The 22,238-nt window shown below is 40.8% G+C and overlaps 2 protein-coding genes across 2 annotated transcripts in view; both read right to left on the bottom strand.

The window, feature by feature from the left end:
* Nucleotides 1-155: 155 nt before the first annotated feature.
* On the bottom strand, nt 156-22,140 carry LOC6042820. Its single transcript, XM_038264638.1, has 4 exons — nt 21,325-22,140; nt 5,036-5,503; nt 3,165-4,479; nt 156-1,159 (listed from the first exon to the last, which is right to left on the bottom strand). The coding sequence occupies exons 3-4, from the start codon at nt 4,205-4,207 to the stop codon at nt 289-291; spliced, it is 1,914 nt and encodes a 637-aa protein (XP_038120566.1). The 5' UTR covers nt 4,208-4,479; nt 5,036-5,503; nt 21,325-22,140; the 3' UTR covers nt 156-288.
* Nucleotides 5,028-22,238, bottom strand: part of LOC119769370 (uncharacterized protein DDB_G0280205-like) — a 53,105-nt gene continuing 35,894 nt past the window's right edge. Inside the window, exon 2 of the mRNA XM_038261421.1 lies at nt 5,028-5,503. Within this exon, the coding sequence (XP_038117349.1) occupies nt 5,028-5,503 (476 nt within the window). The remainder of the gene's footprint in view (nt 5,504-22,238) is intronic.

Raw genomic sequence — 22,238 nt, 5'->3', positions numbered from 1 at the left:
TGAAGGGTTTGCGTTCGGTTACTGTACGTGCCTTCTGAAAAACGGCAAAAAGTTTGAAAAGTTCACACCTTGTGATTTTGGTACCGAATTTGTCTTAGACGAAGATGGTTGTGTTAAGCCCAGGCCATAAGAGTGTCATCAGAGTAATGCAGCAGTTTTAAATGTTTTAAACTTTTTATTCTACACACGATAGTTTAAATATCATTTGGTTATGAACAAATAACGCGTCTAGCTTTTTTTTGCACGAGAACATCAACTAACTATTTACATATCGTTACGATTAACGGGTTACAAAAACCCATGCCCGGCCGCCTCCGCCGGAATGTAACCTTCGTGACCGTCTCGGGTGCGCACAAAAAACCACTGTTTGTAGTTTTTCAGTCCCTTTTCCTGGTACTCTTTGCAGGCGAGCAGTGTGACCACGTCGCCCTTTTGCACGCTGACCGCCTCCGAACTGTAGCTGTCGGTGATGGCCAGCAGAGTCTGCCGGACGGCCGTCGTGGCCGAGGTTCGCAGGTTTGCACTTCCGTTCGTGGTCGTCTTGGCGGCGGCGGCGGTGGAGTTACTATAGCTAACGTTGTTGACAGTCTTATGGTAGTGTCCCCCGTTGAGGACACTGCTGGCCGAGTGGCCACTTCCGCCGCTTCCGCTCTTCACCAGAATCTTGTGGTGGTGATGATGGTGGAACGGATTCTGCTGCTGGTGTTGCGGGTTGTGTTGCATCGGCTTGTGCAGCTGAATGTAGTCCCCGTTGGAGGGCAGTTTGTCCAACTGGTCCATGTTGAGCACCTTGTCCAGTTTGGCCGTGGCAGCTGCGGCCGCGGACTTGCCGTTGAGCACCTTGGGCGTGAGCTTGAGTTGAGCAAATTGGGACTGGGAATCGGCGGATTTGGGTTGGTTCGCTACGCGGAGGTACAGCGAGTCCAGGTTTTTCTCGCTGCTGCAAGCTACCGAGGCCACGCTGCGGCTGTTGGTTCCGTTGCGTTTAAGGCGGGGAGTGCGACGTCCCTCATAACGGGTACCGGCTCCGGCAACAGTGTTGCTGCCGCCGCGTAGCTGTTGGATTTCCTTCTCGCTGTCGGTGAGGTTACCACTGGGTCGTGGGAACACGTCCTTGTTTGACTCCCAGCACGGCGTTGGCTTGGAGGTTGAGCTTGATCTTTTGAAAAAAAAAAAAAAAAAAAGAATTAGTAACATGTATTGATAGTTTTCCATAATAAATATTTAGTCGTTATTAATTCATTTGTTCATACAATATAACTCGAAAATTGAACATTTTAGGGCATCTTCACCGCAGAGATCTAATTGCGAACAAACCACGTGGACACTTTTTTGGAAATATCATCAGATAAATGAAGGGTAAATTTCAAAAAATATTTGTGTATAATAAAAAAATGCACTTTGCAATTTGAAGGTTTTTGAAAATAATCTCCCGATTTTGAGAACTCTTGAAAATGCAACATTAGCTTTGAAAGGTGCTCGGAAATGCTAAAAAACAAAACCTCATATCTAGACTACTTTTTCAAAACAACCAATACACCATGGGTTTCCTATGTACATAGGACCTTTTGAAATAGTAAGCGAGATATCTTTTAATTTTTATTACGACAAAAATGTATACACAAACAATCAAGATGAATAATAATTTAGAAGATTCAAATATTGTTTATTTATTCAAATTTTCAATGCATTTTTAAAATTGTTCAATTATGAAGTGTTTTATTTAAAATATAGAAATTATGATGAGATATAATTTCCGTAATATTTATTCAATAGAGCTTAACTTTAGGCAAAAACAGGCAAGCTATTTCCCTATTGAAAAGTTATTTCTGATTTGATTATTATTGTATGTTTTATTTTAATTTTCTTAAATCTCTTCATGCAGATTTTGTGATTTTTTTCAGTTTAAATGTCCTGGAAGTTTTAATTGTTTGTTTTGAGCTTTCTGATGCCCTGTACCATAGACTAATAACTAATAATTAGTCTATGCCTGTACTGCCCTTGGACGCATAATTGTGCTATGTAATTTTTTGACGATTTTTACTTTTTTATATTTTTGAGTTTATTTTGGTGTATAGTTTTAGAAAAACACATAAAATCTGGTACTTAGTTCGCAAACTCAAGAAAAACAACAATAAGCCGTATTGTATCTTGTTATACCTGTTGTATAATAAGAAGACAACAACTTAGAGTGATAATTTCCAACTGGGGCGATCAGGGTCACATAGACCGAACAGAGGACCCACTGGACAATTATGCGTAGAAACACATAAATCGACCGAAAAATTTCAATTGCGTTTTTCTCAGTTGCACAAACCTCCAAAAATGCTATTATGAAAAATCTTAAAATTATCTAATATTGATATATAACTTTTACCTTTGTTAAAAATAGCTTTTCCAAAAAAGTTCATCTATCAAAAACAAGTACTGGTACCGATACTCGAACCCAAGACCTTCGGCATATTGAACCGTGCCTTTGCCGTATGAGCCACCATGGTTCGGTGACTAAGAGGCGGTCATTAGTCCATATGAGCCACCCAATAGCATGAACTGTTTAAATGAACAAATGAACACGCGAGAGGTCTATACTCTCGCAAATAGTACTTTCCTCACGTTTCTTCTCGGGAGGACTATTTCCTCGTTCTTTAACATTGGTGGTATAACTTTTATTCTTTTCGGTTTAAAATTCAATTATAAATCTCAAAATGAATCTAAAAATTAAGTATAACCATATTTTCGATATTTTCATGACTAAAAAAAAAGAATCAAAACTCCGGTACCACATTTTGAACCACTTTAGATAAGAGCAAAATATGCTTTTTAAGTTTTTTAAACATAAAAATGTGTAAAATAAAATGCTCTGAAGAGTTTTGATTGTAAAAAGCCAAAACAAAAGTTATGAAAACTTTTAAACATCACCTACAATTTTACCAAAGACACCTATTTGATCAGAAAATACAGAAGAAACAGACCTTGGAAATACTAAATATACAAAATGTCTTCTTTCGTCAAATCAAGAAAATTCCAAGAAAAATCGATTTTTCAAAACGTTCAAAACTCGTTAACTCGTTGTTAACAAATTTATGTGGCAACGTTATTAGATTTCTGGGATTAAGATGCTTTTATGTGTATATTTTGGTCATGTCTGTAACATAACCACCTACCTTTGGTTTGGTGGCAGAATGCCCAGCGGCAGGCACGTCTTGTACGCGACGTAGCCTTCCTCGGCGTGGGGCGTTTGTACGTACAGCCAGTTTTGGTTCTTGAACACGGCGTTGACGACCATCCCCAGCGGCAGCGGGATCTCGATCTGGTAGCTACCGGGCCGGGTTTGGTAGAGGGTAGCGGCCGCCGCCAGCACCACCGGAATGTTTCCGGGCGAGGACAGGGAACACTTGGAGAGGAATTCGTCGACGTTCTGGATTTCGTACCCGAATCGCTGGGAGGCGGACCGGTGGTACCGTTCGCGGCGGCGTCGATGCCGGTGGCGGTTCTTTGACGAGGACGGTTCCGACACGGTCGTGTAGAGGGATGGTTCTGAGTAGGTGTTTTTGAGGGACTTTTCCTTGAGCAGCTGCTGCTGTTCTTCCTGATTCAGGTTGATGATAATACTGTTGTTGTTGTTGAGCAGAATGTCGACGGTTTCGCTTTGGACGAGACTTGGATATACCAGGGTGCCTTCCTTTTTCTTGAGGCGATCGCTGTTCTTTCGATAGCTGCGATTGCTTTTACGATAAACACCATTATGATGGTGGTGGCCGTTGCTACCGTGATGCTCGGTCGAGGCCGGTGCCGAGGCTCCTCCGTTCGGGCCACCGTGAACTGCCTTGAGCTTCTCATTGTAGCCGTACTCGGTCAGATTGTTATCGCTGACGTACTTTTCGCTGAACAGTCGCTCCTTGCTGCGTGTGCGGGATTTCTTCCGGGCTGGGACTGCTGCGCCGTTGGATGAGCCGGACGACGGTGCAGGTGGTGATGGTGCAGGTGCAACGGCTGTTGCCTTTACCGGAGATGCGCGCCGTGATTGGGAACTCGGTTGCAGATAATTCCCGTTGATTTGTGGTGGCCGCCGGTCGTTGGCAGACTGGTTTTGATGAAGTTGCTGCTGCTGCTGCTGTTGAGACTGTTGTTGCTGTTGCTGCTGCTGTTCACGGAGGACCCACGTGAGTGATATCTTCGGCCTTCGGATGCTCAGGTTTTGACCCATATCACCGCAGACGACGGTGGTCGAGCTGGTGGTTGAGGTCGGCGGTTGCGGCTTTTCTGGGGTCGCAAGCTGGACTGCGGCTACACTTTGGTTCAGTTCTTCGATCTCGACGTAGACGTCCTGGTCCTGGTCGGGAGTGCGGTTAGTGCGTGGTTGGTGATTCTGAGGCTGCTGGCTGGTGCTCGGCACAGGCTCGGGGGAGTTTCGGCCGGATTGCGGGTCTGCGGTAATCTTGCAATTACGTACCAAATCCGGACAAAATGCATCTTGGCCTGAGGGGGTAAAGAAATGGTAGAATCGGAAATGATAATAGCTTGATACTAAGAGTCAATGTCAAGAAATGGTGGTTAATCGTCACGGGCAGTTAAAATTTGGTTTTCTGTGGACTTCCTGGAGTCATAGTCTGAGTATCTACCCCCAAAACAAGCAGAAGGTCGTCAGATTTTGACTCTAGATCATATTCGTATAGCTTCAGTGAGTAGGGTAGACTACAACCTAATGATACAATGGGATGTCTAATGAGAGAAGGACTCTCGGGAGTTAAGGCCACCGTAACAAGCAAGAGGTCAGTGAATTTCGCCCTTGGATCATATTCATATTTCTTCAGAGAGTATGGAAGACTATTTTGTTGGAATATGGGGAAGTCCTAGGTTCTTCGGGAGATCAAGACCTGTTGTTCTATCGCTGTAACAAGCAATGAGTCGACGAATTTTGAACTAGGATCATATCTGTATTACTTCAGAGATTATGGTAGACTTCTTTGCTGATACATACAATGGGATGTTACACGATTGTTTTCTTCGAATAATAACTTAATTAATTACTCACTCAACAAGTACTCTTTGATCCGCTGACGCTGCCGGTGCTGCTGCTGCTGGTGTGCAATATTGTACCGATGCGTGGCTCTGCCCCGTTCCAACGTTACTGCACGTTGATAACCTTCTGCGCCGACGCCTCCTCCGTAAACTGCCGCCGGGCCACGCAACCGGTGTGCATTGCTTGACGCGTTGACCCCCGCGGACGAACTGCTACTGCTGCTTGTGCTAGACGATCGGGCCAACGGAATCGGGGGGTGGACCACCGCCGCCGGAACGACTCGATGCTGATAGTGGGCCCAGTACGGCGGGGGAGGTTCTGGCCTTATCTGGGCGGCTGATCGCGGTGGCAACACGGGCAGCAGTGGGAGGTTCAAATGACGCCGGGATGACGATGAAGATGCAGTTGTCGTGGTGGCAGCAGCTGCTGCCGATGAGGACACGGGCTCGGAAGGCGACGAACCGGCTGCCGTTGAGGATGCTGCGCGAGGGTGGATGGCAGAAAGAAAAGAAAAGAAATAGTCATAAGTAATTGAATTCCCCTTTCATTAAGATAATCATCGCCAGTACGGATAGGGACGAAAATTGCTTTTGCAGTCGCTACGCCGAGTCTGAACCTCCCCAGCCAGTGTCTTAGACAGAGTCTGGGCGGCGATGACGAGCAACGGAAGAAGAACGTACTGTACGGACAAAAGTGCAGCCTGACTGGCCATAACTTATCGAACGTTACGATAATCGATATCCCCTCCCCCCCTCCCCTCTAATGTTGCCAACGATGGTGTTTGTCAGCTGTTTTAGTGGCAATTTTTCCGATTGCTAATGGCAGGCCACACACGACAACCCATTTGGCGCATAAAAACACACACATGATGTCGGAAGGGGGGAGAGAGAGAGCATAGAGTCCTCCCCGGGAACCTGGTGAACCAGAAAGCAATGGTATCTCTTAGACTGTAAGGCAAACCGTGGGAGGTTCAGCTTGTTTTAGCAGTGCGTGAAATTAATGTGTTTAATTAATTTAGCTACCCGGTTCTTCTTCAGCCCAACTCCATTAGCCTAATGGGTACTGGAAGTTGTGATTAGCCCACGTTCCGTCCGGTAGCAACATTCGAGAGAGGGAGGAAGGCTGCCCTGTTGGGGTAGGTCGATCATTTATCGCAATGTAATTTCAATTATCCGTGCGAGGTTGGCGCACGCTCTAAACTGTGTGTTTTTACGATACCCCCGTGTGGAACAGCTGTTTCGATGGGCCAGCGTGATATCTGCAGGCGAGAAGGTGAAGGGGGTGGGGGAAGGTTCAATATTTATACACACATCATATTTATCTGGTGGGATTTCTTATCGGAGCGCGGTAATCGCATAGAAAGCTCTTTCCACTTCCCACCATGGTGTAGCCTGCTCGGCGGAGCATAAATATTTGCAATCATCTTCGTGGGCTTTCTTTATCATGTACCCCTTTATTATGCACACACACACAAACATGGCAGCATAAAGTTCAAAGGCATGCAACATGATAGAAAGGTTGATGATTTGCAAAAGGGTATCGTTTGCAGATAAATGCTGTGATTTAACTTTTGACAATGCTGTCGTACATTAAATGTTCATTTTCAAGGACATTTTCACTTTTAACTCATATAATTAGTTTATTATTTTTATACTGTTTTTTTTCTATTTTGGATGAAACTTTGTGTGTAGTTTTTTGTGACCAAAAAAGCCATTTTGAATCATTGGTCGTCCATAATAGTCCCAGTTAATATCGATAAGGGGCCATTCATAAACCACGTTTACACCTTAGGGGAGGGGGGGGGGGTCAGCGATTGTCCACGAGGAGGGGAGGAGGGAGTTCTGAGATTTCAAAAAAGTGTCCATGTGGTTTATGGATGGTCCCTACCCGTCTATACAAAAAGGTTTTCCGAATATTTGAGAATGAATTTTCCGATCGAATTAGTGTCTTTGGCAAAGTTGTAGTTTTTGCTTAGAAATTAAAAAAAAAAATCGAATGGAATTTTCACCAAAAAACAAAAAAATTGTCCATCATTTTCGAAAGTTTTCATTTTTGGATTTATTTTAAATGACACACCCAAACGGCGGTCGCATGATTGTGATGCATGGCTGCATGAAAGTATATCAGAATCTGCATGAAAACTGTCCTCATGCATTTTTTGCGATATAGGGGTATGACATTTTTGCCCGTTACCGACAATTATCGACATTACCCACGGCTTTTTGGTTGTATTTCACAAAAAAAAAACCCTTAACAGAACGAGGATTGAACCACCAACTTCTTGATTTTTTATCCGACACGCCACCACCGCGCCATGGACGCTTGATGAAAAGTGAGAGAAAGAGCACCAACATATGCTAATCTCTGGAGTGTTGCTCGGGGACGGGCAAGCATTATATGTGTTGGTGAGAACTGCAGATCGCTGACATGTTTACACGCCGGCAAAAATGATCTAGGGGCTTGCTGCAAAAAATGTTATAAAATGTGACATTTTCTGCAGCAAATCCACTGTTGCAGATTTTGAGATATATTTTTCCTTTGAGTGCACAAATTGCCATCCTTTGAGATTGGTCAAAATTCAAAATGCTTTTTCATAAATGTTGAAAAAAGTTGAAAAAAAAAAGTAATTGATTTTAGTTTTAAACCTAAAATAAAATTTACAATCAAAAAGTGCATTACACAAATTTTGATGTTATGTTATTCAAGTAATGATAAAAAAAATAATTCATTCACGCTACACGATCGTGAATGAATTAATACGCCTCTAGAGTGGTTTAGATCTCATTTTTTAACCATCTTTAAATCTTTAAAAAGCGTTGAAAAGTAGAAACAGATTATGTTTTACATTCTTTGTTGTGACTAAAAAGCCAATGATTTTAGATTGTATCAAAAAATGTGAAAACACTTTTAAAATCAAAGTGAATGGAAAAACATCAAATAGGTAAAATATAATGATTTGAGGTTGTTGAAAGTAACATTAAAAACAAAAACTACACACATGATGATAACTCAAGTCGAAAAAGGCGGGAATTCTCCCAAATCCGCAAAACAAGCGAGAAAAGTCGGAAATTTTTGAAATTTTGACAAAAATTCAGAAATTGTCAAACTGCAAAACTCGTTACTGCAAACAACAATTCGTTTTGTACTCCCATTTCAAAAAAGATCCTAATTTCAACGATGATCGTAAAGTTACTATTCTGTTTAAATTTTTCTCATACTTAAACATAAAAAAATAATAATTTATTTTTATTTTTTCGCCAGTACGAGAAAATGTTTCAAGAATTGGTCTCTTCGAAAAACTGGATCTTTAATTAAAAAAAAAAAAAACAGTCAAAAGTGACAACTTGATAATTCAACATTTAATTTATTTTTCACTTTATCTTACATATTTCATTTATGCTAGAAGAATAATAACTGCCACAATATTGAACTGCCACATATTGAAAAAAAAAAAAACTTAAAATCAAGAATAATAGTTAAAATTTCAGTGTTTTTAACTGAAATTTTCTATTCCAGTTTAAGGGTAATAAAAACTTCATGTTTGCAATTTTTTTAAATGAATCTTGAAATTATATATTTCATGTTTCTATTTTTGCTGTTATGTTTCAATTTTTACTAAAACTGTCAAAAGCTTGATTTTATTTGAATTTATAGATTTTGCTCGCTGGTTTTTATTGACTTTTAAAATCATTCTGTCGTTATGAAATGGTTATAAATTGAGGGTCTGCAAAAGTCGGAAATTCAAAAATTGGATTTGAGGATTGGATTTTGAACATTGATCGCTTCGACAAAACATCCGATGTCTCCGGAACACTGAAAGAAAGGCACATAGTAATGTCACATGTTTTCCACATGAATCTGCCCCATTCGACTTAACATGTGAGTATCATGTGTAAATCACATAGAAAATTTTCATTGCGTGCACCGGTAAATTCATGTGAAATTCTCATCGAAATTAAATGAAAAAACACGCGAGATTCACATGTAATCACACATGCATGTCACGTGAAATTCGTTTGAAAATGAAATGGATAGCACCCCAAAATGTTTGCTTTTCTGCAGGTAAAAAAAGAATAAAGACAACACTCATTTTCAAAATTTTTATTTTATTTATCACATTTTATCTTATTTTATTATAAATAACAAAACAGATACACATCTTGGCAAAGCCAGTTGGATCACACTAACACAACCAAATAAATAAAAAACACAAATAAATCTCTTGCGTTGCCGCATTGTTAAGTCCACGCTTGCAGTCACTGGTCACTGGCCACCGGATGTTCCTTCGAGGCATTTTTGGACACTGTGTACTCTCAAAGCTTTGTCCGAACTCGGTTAACTGCGGACTGTACACTCCAGAAATGGATTATCTGAGAAAAATGATATAGAAAAAGTTGTTAGTTAGGCATTTTTTTTAATAATCAATATGCTTACCGTGATCAACTCCGATTCTTCATGAATTTTAATGTTAAAATCTAAATTTAACAAATTAAAACTCTTGGGGCTCGGGACGAGCTCTGAACGTGCCGTTCTCCTTCTCGCCATCTTGCTCAATGAATTACCGAAAAAATAAGACACTTGACTTTCAAAATCAAAACATACAATTTTAACGTGGTTTCCACTTAATTATCAAGGGAAAAGACGGATGGGGCCAATCCAAGAGAAAATCACTTGACTCCAACGTGAACACCATGCGAAAAGAGAATGAAATGATTTTCGCTAGCAATCAGCTGTTTTCAAATGATTATCACATCCATATGACCTGAAAATAATGTTAGGGTTTATGGAAAAGCATATGAATTTATCGTGTAGGTTTTTGAAGTGGCTCACGTGAAAAAGCATTTGAATTCGCTATGTTGGTTTCTTTCAGTGAATCAACGGTTTTCCCTCAAAAAGCATCAAATTTTCCTTAGCATGCTATGAAAGCTTGATGAACATCGCGACGCCATACGTCAGGCAGCTACCACGTAGTTGTAATATTTGCAAAAAAATACAAATTCGCTTTGCAAAGATTCTGAATTTGACTAAATAATATCAGGATTACTCGAAATGATAATTTTCTAGCTAAAAAAAGGTTTGCAATTAAATATTCCAGCCGTTTCTCACCCACGTGGTAGCTGCCTGACATATGGCGTCGCGGTGTTCATCAAGCTTTCATAGCATGCTAAGGAAAATTTGATGCTTTTTGAGAGAAAACCGTTGATTCCGGAGACGTCGGATTGTTTGCCGATGCGCCAGGTTTAGGGACAACGAATCCATATGCTCTCTTCGGGAAAAGTGTTCTCCAGACCATTCCCCATAGGCCTGACCATACCAGAAGTTGGCGCGTGATTTTCCCAGACCTGTAGGAGCGTTTGAACAAAAAGTTCCAATTTCCCATGGTAATTCCCATGTAAACTTTAACCTCGATGCGCGCAGCCAGTTTACAACCAAATGAGCTGATATTTGGCATGAAAGTCCCTATGGGCATGCCCTACAAGGGGAACCATACTAAAACTTGATCCGAGAACTTTTTGAAAAACGTACCCACCCTAATGTATATAGATAATTTAAAGAACCATAAAACAAGAGAAGTGAAGTTTTCGGTAAAAAATATATCTCAAAATCTTCCGAACACGGAAAAATAAAAATCCCCAAAAAAATCTGAGCAGTAAAGGGTTAACTTCATCAATCCTTCTTCCGTTTTCGTTTGTCGATTTACACTAGCATCGCTCTCACGGAAGAACCTGCCCGAGTCCGGTATATTTGGTGTTTGTTGTAAAACACCACAATGAATGACCGGGCCAAACAGATAACCATAAATTGGTGTAGTTTACGCCAGCAAAGAAAATGTTTTGGGTTGTAAATCGGGCATTGGATCGAAAATTTGAGAACTTGGGGATACTGGTGTTTAATTTTTTTATAGAATGTATTTTGATAAGTGATTTTGAACAAAAATATCTCTAACCATTTTTCAGCTTTACCCCAGAGCGCCCCCTACCGTCTGCTAGAATAACCGAATAACAAATCGCGCGTTGACAAATCCCTCCGATCGAACTGTGAAAGAGCAACAGACAAAAACAGACAACAACCCGGTAGCTGTTTCTGGTTGAAAATGCTACGATAATGGTCGCCACGTTTAGGAAGAGTCATTTATTATCCGCTCTGAATTAAGCCTTTTATAAAAGTCAAGAAGCCAGCTGTGTGCTATTCGAGCCTTTCGATTCTTGGTGCGATTTCAACGACGTGATAAAATCGTTGTTTTTTTCAGCGTTTTGGTTATCTATAGTAGTAAATTCGATGATTTTATCTAAGCTTGTAACTTTGCGATTTATGCTCACGTGGTTTGAACACTGAATGTGTATAGAACTCGAGTTGGCGTGGCGAAAGCAACCGGGTAAAGTAAGAATAGATAAAATACAGATATTGATCGCTGGATCGGGGCAGGTTTGGCCTGCCATCAACCAGGTTTAGTTAATCGATAGTGACGTTAATATATTTTGAGCATGATAGAACCTGAATCTGATAGTTCATGTTGGCTTAAGCTCGATACTTTGTAGCAGCAATAGCCTCGGACTTTGATCGGGTCAACGATCGCGGTGTGGCGCCTCAACGTAATATCGCGTGAACTATTTCTTTCTCCCCGCCCATTGAACAAGTCGAAAGTCGAAAGTGACAAGTTTTGCTGGTCGCAACTGCCAATTATAATGTAAAGCACGTGATTGTTTGAGCCGACGCGCGTGCGCAAGCTTCAAATTCTTCTCACGCGTTTCGCTTTCGCGCACTTTTTAGCGCGATTATTTATTGTTATTGCTCTGTTTCCAGCCACCTTGAGGTAACTAGCTTGTTTTAAAAGAGATTTTCTTTGGATGCTGCGTCGGAAGGCAAAACAGAAGTTTCCTTCCCAATAGTAGCAATAACTTGTTGGAAATTCACCGCAAATTTAAGCTTCTTTCCTTTGTCATGTTAATTTTGTTTCTTAATTTAGTTTTTTTTTTAAGCGGAAATGCGAAAGGGTTACTGTTTGTTGGCGAATTTTTAAACGGATGACTATCTTCATTAGGGTTGGTTTACATCACTTAGCCGGAGAGAGGGCGCGCCGCGCCGCGAGTGCAAATTAGTTCCCGGTTTCGGAAGCTGAACCAACTGCATATTCATTTCACTGCCATAAGTATATGCAATATATGAAAGAAAGGCCGGACTGTTGTGCAATGGGTTCACGGGGGCAGACACTGCTTTAGTTGGTGAGAGATTTCACAATTTTGTGATTTATGAGGCTTATGGAAATTAGTCAAATTATTAAATCAAACATTAAAAAATATTTCAGTTATTGTTTTATTCAATCGTAATATTGGTTGCTATATTTTTATGAAAATATAACAACAAGTTTTGTTTTACATTTTTACATTTGGATAACAAAAATGTAGGTATCTTTGCTAGGGTTCAACTACCTCTTCCGTTATTAACAAGATTTATGACTTGTTCAAATCCAATTGTATACTACACCCAGTTATTGCTTCTAATCCAGATAATTAATGCTTGGGTATTGTTTTTCACCTCCAATTCTGGAAGAACCGCATGATAAGAAAACAATTTTCGCTCGACTGTTAATAATTTATTTATAAATGAGTACGCGGTCCTTGGACCATAACATTGCATAACAATATTACAGTCGGCTCTTTTTCTCTCCAAGCTGGCATATAAAAGACCACAATTTTTCCAGCTCACACAATCAACCTGCGCCGCGATACGAATCGTCGGGGTCGGTCTTTGTTTTTCCCATCCCCGACTGGTTTGGCCCACCTCTCCAAAGGATCCAAAGGCCTTTTCTCCACGCAAGAAATATACCGACATGGCACGCAACGATGGGTTCGCAGATCTTTCACGTTTGTGGCGTTCACCTGTCTCTGTGCCGCAACGTCCCAGTTGACCACGCACGGTGACCACGCGGGGCTCGGTCAAAGAGACGCTTCTCCGTTCCGTGCCGGTAGTTCACCAGGCAGCGGCGGTGGTTGACCGCGCAGAATCACTCATTTTTCATGCACATACTAATCACGTGGCAGGTCACTAGAATCTTCCACCGGTTGGATGGGGTAGCTTTGGGAAATGGAGAATCAGTATTGTGGTGCTAGCCTCTCCCAGTGGATTAAAAAAAAAAAACAAAATTTGGCTCTCCTCTTCTTCAAGAGAAAATTGATTTGATGTCATTACATAGTGGTCCAAATTAAGAAACAAGTGTATGGTTATAATATTCGTTTTCGTAATGCCTAATTCCTCACTGAGGGGTAATTTTCACCGATTCAGTTCAAACCTACCCCGTTCCACGGTACCTGCAGCAATCGCCGGGGTCATTATCTAATCGAGCTCGGGCGGCCGCCGCGCTCAAAGGAAAAACAGTTCTCCCAACCTGCAGCAGCCCCTCGGAAGGGCACTCTCTGCACATTTTCTTGGACGTCCAATCAGAGCCAGGGGCGGCGCGCAGCCACCTTCGATCGTCGATCGTACAAAGCGATACTTTTTGTGTACAATTTGTTGCGCGCGATTCTGCACAACAGAGAGGTGATTTTTGCGCAATTTAAATCCAAACGTGGCATGGACGCGCTTAGAGGGCCAATTCCGGGAACGCGCAAGGGCACAAAGGCCATCGTCATCATCGGTTGAGGATCGATTGATGCGAAAGGGAGTGAGGTGTGCACTACCGGAATATCGAGGGCAGTCATTACGGGTAACGGTTTTCTGGGGGGAGAAAAATTGCCAGTTGGCAGCGACCGATTGATTGTGGCATGACATTGTTGCAAAAGCCTACTTTATGGAATTGTTTTGTTCAGATTAATGTTATGTAAAAAGTATGCAAAATATGGCATTTCAGATGGTTCATGAATTTGATTGCCTCATTGCGGGCGCACATTCCCCGAGTGGCAACAAATCGTGCTTGAAAATAAGTCAGATAATGCGGTCTAGCCACACACATTTATGTCTGGGCTCAACGGCTCAAACCGCTGCTGCCGCCGCTGACCAAGATCGAAGAAATACCGAGAAACCCAACGACGCCATCTGGGCCTGAGCGGGCAGAGATCCAGCGGCAACCAACTGTCGTACATAAATATTTTTGCCTTCCCCCGAACGCATGCTAATGATGGCCAGAACCCCATGGGCCATGCTGCTGCCGCCGTTGCCTGAATGACACACATGATGATGAGGACGTTTGACCAGACAAGTGGATATTCCCGCCGCCCTCAAAGATTTAATCCACCAATACAACCTGCTTGAACACACACAGCTGCTGGACCCGGGGTCAGTTTCGATATCGTCCACTTACATCTCCGCGGACCAGGCCCCGGCCGTTTTTTTTTCGGTACACCCGAGAAAGTTGATCCATGGATGATGGCATATGGCCAATACACACGGCATCCGAGACCAGACCCAGGCACGCACAACGACGATGCAGATTGCCAATTCAAATTACGACCATCGTCTGGCATGCACCTTTTGCATCTAATGCGAAAAACATAAATCTGACGTTTTTGAACGACGACGAGACATCCCCGCAGCACAGCTTCCAGGTGCACACATCACCACATCAGGTCGAGATTAAATTTGAATTTGTGAATCCCCCCCTTCTTTTAGTTTGATGCTTTTTCTACTTCTTCTCCCTACCGGCGACCCCCTCTCAGGACTCGATGTCTACTCGACGTCCATTCCGCTAGATCTTTAATGGAATTCAATTAAACATCGTCTAATGGCCCCGGACCTGGTCGGTCGGTCGGTCGGTCGGCCGGTCATCGGTCCCAATAACCCGACCCCCGACTTGACCGGATGGGTTCTGCGGAATATGACGGAGATTCGCAAACGATGCCGCTGCCGATTTGCCGTGTCCAGACGCACTTCTCTCTCCCTGGGATTGGGTCATTGGTCAACAACGACTCGGTTTGCTGGACAGCTGGTCTCGGATAAGTGGATTTAGAGGGGCGATTTTAGGTCAATTAGTTATTTCGAGAGAGACGTGTGCACCAGGTGGAATGTGGCCGACTCCGAGTTGGACATTCATAATGGGTGAAGTGCTATCAAATTACGGTTTTGATGTGACCAACAGTGTGGCTGATTGCAGATAAGACATTGCGAAATGACGCCTAATGAGACGTATGATTTTGGAAGTAGAAAGCACGTTGAATTATACCATGAAGATTTCCAGAAAAAATACTAACTGTTATCAAACTAATTTTCACAAGATATTAGGCAAATTGTTTTCCCTGGGCCTAGAAACCCTTATTGGCATTAAAGCTGTTTGATGTGTCATAAAAAGATCAAAATCATTTATTTTTTCCCTTGTTCAGGAATATTTTATGATTTTAGGAGTTCATTTTAAACTAATTTTGTACTACACAGAAAAAAATGGTGATATTTATCCACGAATGACGACAGATTTTGTGTCAAAAGATGTGTATTATTACATCAGGAATAGAGCGTACAATTTCCCGTCCCGGGAAAAAAATTCCCGAGAATTCTCGGTACTATCCGGAAAAATAATATTACCGTTTCCCGGGAATTCCCGAAAATCTACCGGAAGTATACATTTTCTTAACTTTTTGGTACATGTTTTTTTATTTACAAATATTAATTGCTGAAACAACTTTAAAATAGATCTTGTTCAAACATTACAATGTTATGGAATGAAAATAAAATTAATAAATTATAATTTTGGTTAGCTTTTTGAAATAAAATTGTTGTTACATGATTTGAAAATACGGTTCCTCTTCCTGCCAAGATCAAAATTGAGTTTTTTTACGTTTTTGTTTATTATGACAAAATTGTATGAAAGATAAATTGGAATGATTTTATGTCTGAAAGAGGAAGAACTAGGTTAAATTGCTGAAAGTGTTTGAGAAATTACAGTTTAAAGTTGAAAATTTAAAGAACACTTGAGCTACCAAGGGCGTAAGAGGTTTAAATATGAAACTATTGAACAACTTTTTTTGCTATGAAAATTGTTTTAACCGAAGTGATTTTTTAGACTGAATCATTAAAAAAAACATGAAAAACTACTTCATATTATATAAAAAGTGCCCGAAAAACTTTACTAAACTTTGAGTTGTGATTGTATCAAAATGGTATTTCAATTAAAAAGCAGATTATTAAGCACAAGCCAGTAAGATTTGGTCTGGGAAAAATATTTGCCATGAAAAACATATTTTGTGCTTTTTTTCAGTTCAATTAAATAATTTAAACAAATTGAAAGACAGCTAACAAATAAAAAAAAAATCTTGATGTTGTATGTTTTTAACAAGCAGTCAAGGCATTCATTGAACCTCAAACATATTTTGACCCTTTAAGTTGCTATTCTACACAATTTTGTTGCATAATATTAATTAAAATCAGGATCAGAAGATGTTTTGACAAATTTCAAGTTTCCCGTTTCCCTGGAATTTTATAACCCCGGGAAATTGGACGCTCTAATCAGGAACGTATGAATTTTTATCCGTTGCTGATGAATTTTCATCAGGTTTAAACAAAGCGTCAAATCGAGTTCCAAACAATTCTAGGCTTATGTTGGTTTTTGGTTGGGTGGATTATCAAATTTGTACCATGATCCACAAAAAAGGTTCGCAAAGTTTCAAATAAAATTTAATCAAATAACACTAAAAGCATTCCTGACATCTCCATCATCAATCCTCCACTCAGGTGACATGAATTGATTGACTTCAAAGTGCCCTGCTGGAACTCGGTCGAATGTCGTCTCAAATTCCTCGACAATCCAGAGACATCACCACCATCATCAAGCAAAGTCGCGCGCGCACGTCACGTTTAAATTCCCCAATTGAAATTGAATCGTTTACGTTGAGCACTCAATTTAGCGGTTTTATTTGTTGCTTTTATTTTTTTGGGCTTGATGTCTCCCTTCTCCATACCTGTAGCAGCAGCAGCAGTAAATCAGGTGAAATGAAGGAATGGGGAATTTCAATCCGGATTTTCATTTCTGGAGTAAGTTAAGGTAAATTAACCGCGAACCGAGTCGGCGGAACCACAAAAAAACAAAATAAACATCAGCTCATAGGTCCGAACGTGGTCAAGAAGAAACAACAACAAAAAAAAGTTGCAAGAAGATTCGCGACGATTTTTGACGAAATCGGAGCTGACAAACTGTTCCAACCGCTCCCCACAACCCATAGCTGTGCGTGCGTGCGTCAAAGTGACGAACGACGATTTGGCGAAAAAGTGGGACCCACAATTTTGCGGTCAGTGCGTTTTGTTGACCATCGACGCGCGAAAAACCGCCTTCAAAAGGTTTCGGTCAGCGGTGCCCGACAACAAGGAAAATTGTATGAAAAGATGAAAAAGAGCAATAGGACCGCGATAATAGTTGAACCGTTTATGGTTGGCAAACCACGTCTTTTTGGGTTCGTGTTTGGCTGACGTGACTTTACTTTTGCAGAAAGTAACAACGTTGGAGAGATCTTTGGCGCTTTTTAAACGATTTGAGTTTGTTTCGAAATTGCAGTATTTCTTCCAAAATTTATACTCATTTTTCCAGAATATGCCACTAGCTTTATTATATATGATGAAAAATTTTGCGGTTAAATTTTTTCATATTTTATGTTTTTGTGGACACTTAATATTGTTTAAAAATAAATGTTTTCCCCTATTACAGCCCAAATTCGATTATCCGAAGTACGAGCAAAATTTCACTTTGAAGAATCGAAAGAATTCTTCTCAAATTCAAACAATAACTTTCAAGATCAGCCATAAAAAAGAGATGTGCCGTAAAATATGGAAGTGAAGTAAAATAGAGAAACTCAGTCAGCGGAAATGTCAAACTGTACTTTTACAGTATGTCAACCGTAGTTTTACAACTTTGAAAGCTTAGAAAATTTTAAAACAGTCACTTAGGGACCATCCATAAACCACGTGGACCCTTTTTTGAGAATCTGTTACCACCCCCCCCCCCATCGTGGACAATTTTCCATACAAAAAAAAACTTTTTTTTATGGATCGTGGACAATCGCCATACCCCCCCCCCCAAAAGAGTCCACGTGGTTTATGGATGGTCCCTTAACGAAACGAATGATGTTTATTGGGGACGATCAGACGATAAAAATAAGTAACTGTACCAATTTTGAGCCAAATCGGTTAAGATTTAAGGGTCGTTATAGACCGTAAAAGCTGGTAAGAAAAAATCTTTTCATACAAAAACGTCTTCTTTAAATCGTTTAAAACTCGTCAGGATTAACTCGATCGTTTTGCGGTCTTCATCAAAGTTGTTTACCATAAAATTTGACATTTGGTAATGATCCGACACATTTAACGTTACCTTTTGGTGGAATTTTGAAACTTTTTCTTTTCCCCATATTTTTTTCGATTTTTCTCATACAAAACTCAATGATTTATCAATCAAAAAAAAAACTAACTTAATCCACCTATGTGGTTGGAGCCTTCCTCACAACAATGGCTGTACACAAGTTTCATCTATTTTTTAGATCCGGCTTCCAAAAAGTACATCGATATCACTTAAGTGGCTATATCTCGAGACAGGGTTGCCAGATCTTCAATGTTTTGCACTCGTTGGAAAGGTCTTTTGATAACCTAACCAACAATGGGTCGGATGGTGGATCCGGACATAGTTTACATACATTTAAGTGAGATCCGGCTTCAAAAAAGTACATCAATATCACTTAAGGGGCCATATCTCGAGACAGGGTTGCCAGATCTTCAATGTTTAAGACTAGTTGGAAAGGTCTTTTGATAATGTAACCAGCGATGGATCGGATGATGGACCCGGACATAGTTTACATACATTTAAGTGAAATCCGGCTTCAAAAAAGTACATCAATATCACTTAAGTGGCCATATCTCGAGATAGGGTTGCCAGATCTTCAATGTTTTAGACTCGTTGGAAAGGTCTTTTGATAATGTAACCAACGATGGGTAAGATGATGGACCCGGACATAGTTTACATACATTTGAGTGAGATCCGGCTTCAAAAAAATACATCAATATCACTTAAGTGGCCATATCTCGAGATAGGGTTGCCAGATCTTCAATGTTTTAGACTCGTTGGAAAGGTATTTTGATAACCTAACCAACAATGGGTCGGATAGTGGATCCGGACATAGTTTACATACATTTAAGTGAGATCCGGCTTTAAAAAAGTACATCAATATCACTTAAGGGGCCATATCTCGAGACAGGGTTGCCAGATCTTCAATGTTTAAGACTCGTTGGAAAGGTCTTTTGATAATGTAACCAACGATGGGTCGGATGATGGACCCGGACATAGTTTACATACATTTAAGTGAGATCCGGCTTTAAAAAAGTATATCAATATCACTTAAGTGGCCATATCTCAAGACAGGGTTGCCAGATCTTCAATGTTTTGGACTCGTTGGAAAGGTCTTTTGATAACCTAACCAACGATGGGTCGGATGATGGACCCAGACATAGTTTACATACATTTAAGTGAGATCCGGCTTCAAAAAAGTACATCAATATCACTTAAGTGGCCATATCTCGAGATAGGGTTGCCAGATCTTCAATGTTTTAGACTCGTTGGAAAGGTATTTTGATAACCTAACCAACAATGGGTCGGATAGTGGATCCAGACATAGTTTACATACATTTAAGTGAGATCCGGATTCAAAAAAGTACATCAATATCACTTAAGTGGCCATATCTCGAGACAGGGTTGCCAGATCTTCAATGTTTTAGACTCGTTGGAAAGGTCTTTTGATAACCTAACCAACGATGGGTCGGATGATGGACCCAGACATAGTTTACATACAGTTAAGTGAGATCCAAATATATGTGAAAATACATTTTTATACATAACTTTTGAACTACTTATCGAAACTTCAATCTGTATAAAACTCGATCTATGGGACCCTAAACTAAGTCGAATGCAACAAGTTCGGGTCAAATCGGTTCAGCCAGTGCCGAGAAACATGAGCTAGTTTGTTGGTCACATACATACATACACACACACATACACACACATACACACACACATACACACAGAAATTTGTTCAATTTTCGATTCTGAGTCGATATGTATACATGAAGGTGGGTCTACGACGTTTTTATACGAAGTTAATTTTTTGAGCAGGATTATAGCCTTACCTCAGTGAGGAAGGCAAAAAAAAATCAAACAATCCACATTAACGACCCCCGGGTCTTTTGTGGTCTCTATTGCAAGTTTCTGCTCGAACCTAGGAGTCTGAAGGCTTGAATGTGGAGAGCACCCAAACCTCTTTCTACTCCAAGGAACCTTCCACCCCAGTGTTTGAACTGACGACCTTTGGATTGCGAGTCCAACCGCCGCCAGCGATTCCACCGGAGTAGGCTTGGTTTGGTGTGTTGTTTGTACTTATGGCATGGAGACGACTCCTACACCTGGAATGACTTAACGGCCTAACAACCAAGGCCGGGACCGACATTTTACTTCCTCATCCGATGGAAGGTTGCAGCAGATGGGAATCGAACCCAGAATCATCCGCTTACAAAGCGGACAGCGTAACCATTCGGCCACGCACTGCCACAATGATTTATAGCGACCCTTAAATCTTAACCGACACATTGAAAAAAAACATGGAAGTATTACATCTGGGAATGATGACAGATTTGTTGTAAGCTGAATAAGAATATTGCAAGCAAATTTTAATTATTATTTTACTATAACTTTTTAATCGTTGAGTATGGACAGCTACCAGATTTCCTTAAGATGTGTATGGTTGAACTTATGATGGAAAATGGCTTATTTAGTCATTAAGAAAGTACCGTAAACTGGGGTGACTTTGATAGCTCGGGGTGACTTTGATAGGTTTCAAATGCCCGTCAAATTAATTTGAGTATATAAGCATTAAGGGATAGCTTATTATCGAACATATATGCAAAAATTTAACTGTTACATTGGATATATCAAAATTAGTGGCCAAATTAAATTTCTATCAATGTCACCCCGGGCTGTCAAAGTTACCCCAGTTTACGGTATTTACAAAATTGTTATCATCCAGAAACTAATATTTAAAGGGGGGAGGAAACAATATTTACAGGAATTTTTCTGTTTTTGCATTTTGGGTGTTTTTGAAACCGCCTTGAGTCAGGGGTATTAAAAAACATCTTAAAAGCAAAAACTGAAAATTTGGTTTATTGGACCTTTTTAAAAAAAACTCTAGATTTGATATCAAGCTTAAAGTTTGAAATTTTTTTTTTCTGAGCCATATAGCATAATGAAATAAAAATTTATGATAAGACATTGGAAAAAATAAAATAAAATAAAAAAACAATCAAACACAACAAGAATTATTTTGGCACAGAAAGAACAATGTATTTACCTTTTACACCAATGTTGGTCAATACAAATTTTCGCCAAAAGCGCCTGCTCTTGACGGTCCTTTGTGGACAACTAGTTTAGCAAACTTCTCGTTCCATCGTTTCGAGTTCTATTTGCAACCTGTTGTAGATCTATTTTCCTTCGATTTTTTTTCCTTTACGTTATTTGCTCTGTTTCTTCACGGGAATTAACGTACACTAACGATGGTGTTCACACCCGGGGGCTGGCTGTTTTTATATTATTCTTTTCCAGAATGGCACCAACCAAAACATCATCGTCGATGGACGATTTCGTCACGCTTCACTTATTTTCGCGCGCGCTCCAAGTCGCCCTCTACCTTTGTTGTTCTTGTGTTTTGAATATTTCTTCCCGGTGTTCTATACGCCCAGGCACTTCCCCGACCGCCAAGATCCGCCGCGTCCACCGTCGGATGGTAATTTCATGCTTCAAATCAAACTTGATTCACTTATCGACCGGTTGCGATCAACCTTTTCTCGAAAACCTTTTTGTTCAGTTTTGCAATTCTTCACTTTCCTGAACTCCGCGCGACCGAAGGTATTGTTGTGTAGAATTTTAGAACCCTTTTGGAATTCTTCGGCAACCTCGATAAATTCCAACGACAAGACACACTTCCTCCGTCGAAAGATGTCGACGACGACGGCGACGACCTTCGCGTTCCAATCCCGGTGTGAACCCGCGGACGACACGACCTCTCGTGAACACAACTTGTACGATGACGACGACGAACAACGGAAGCGCGGCTAAGCTCGGCTTAATCCACCATCCACCCGCTACAACGGACGGCTCAAGACAGACTGAAAACTGATTTCGACGACGACGAGGACGGATTTGTCTGGCATGGCATGGGCAAGGGGTGGCGACGGCGACGGCGATGATGCTGAGACCAAAACATAA

The sequence above is a fragment of the Culex quinquefasciatus genome, chromosome 3, assembly GCF_015732765.1.
Source record: "Culex quinquefasciatus strain JHB chromosome 3, VPISU_Cqui_1.0_pri_paternal, whole genome shotgun sequence".
Taxonomy (NCBI): Eukaryota; Metazoa; Arthropoda; class Insecta; order Diptera; family Culicidae; genus Culex; species Culex quinquefasciatus.
Note: the sequence above shows the minus strand (reverse complement) of the source record. Positions and strands in the feature narration are given on the sequence as shown.

Bases quoted from the DNA above. Each gene is read 5' to 3' on its own strand.
- LOC6042820 (XM_038264638.1), bottom strand. From the start codon at position 4,207: ATGGGTCAAAACCTGAGCATCCGAAGGCCGAAGATATCACTCACGTGG. The intron at 1,160-3,164 runs GTAGGTGGTTAT...TTTTTTCAAAAG, and splicing joins ATTCTGCCACCAAACCAAAG to ATCAAGCTCAACCTCCAAGC.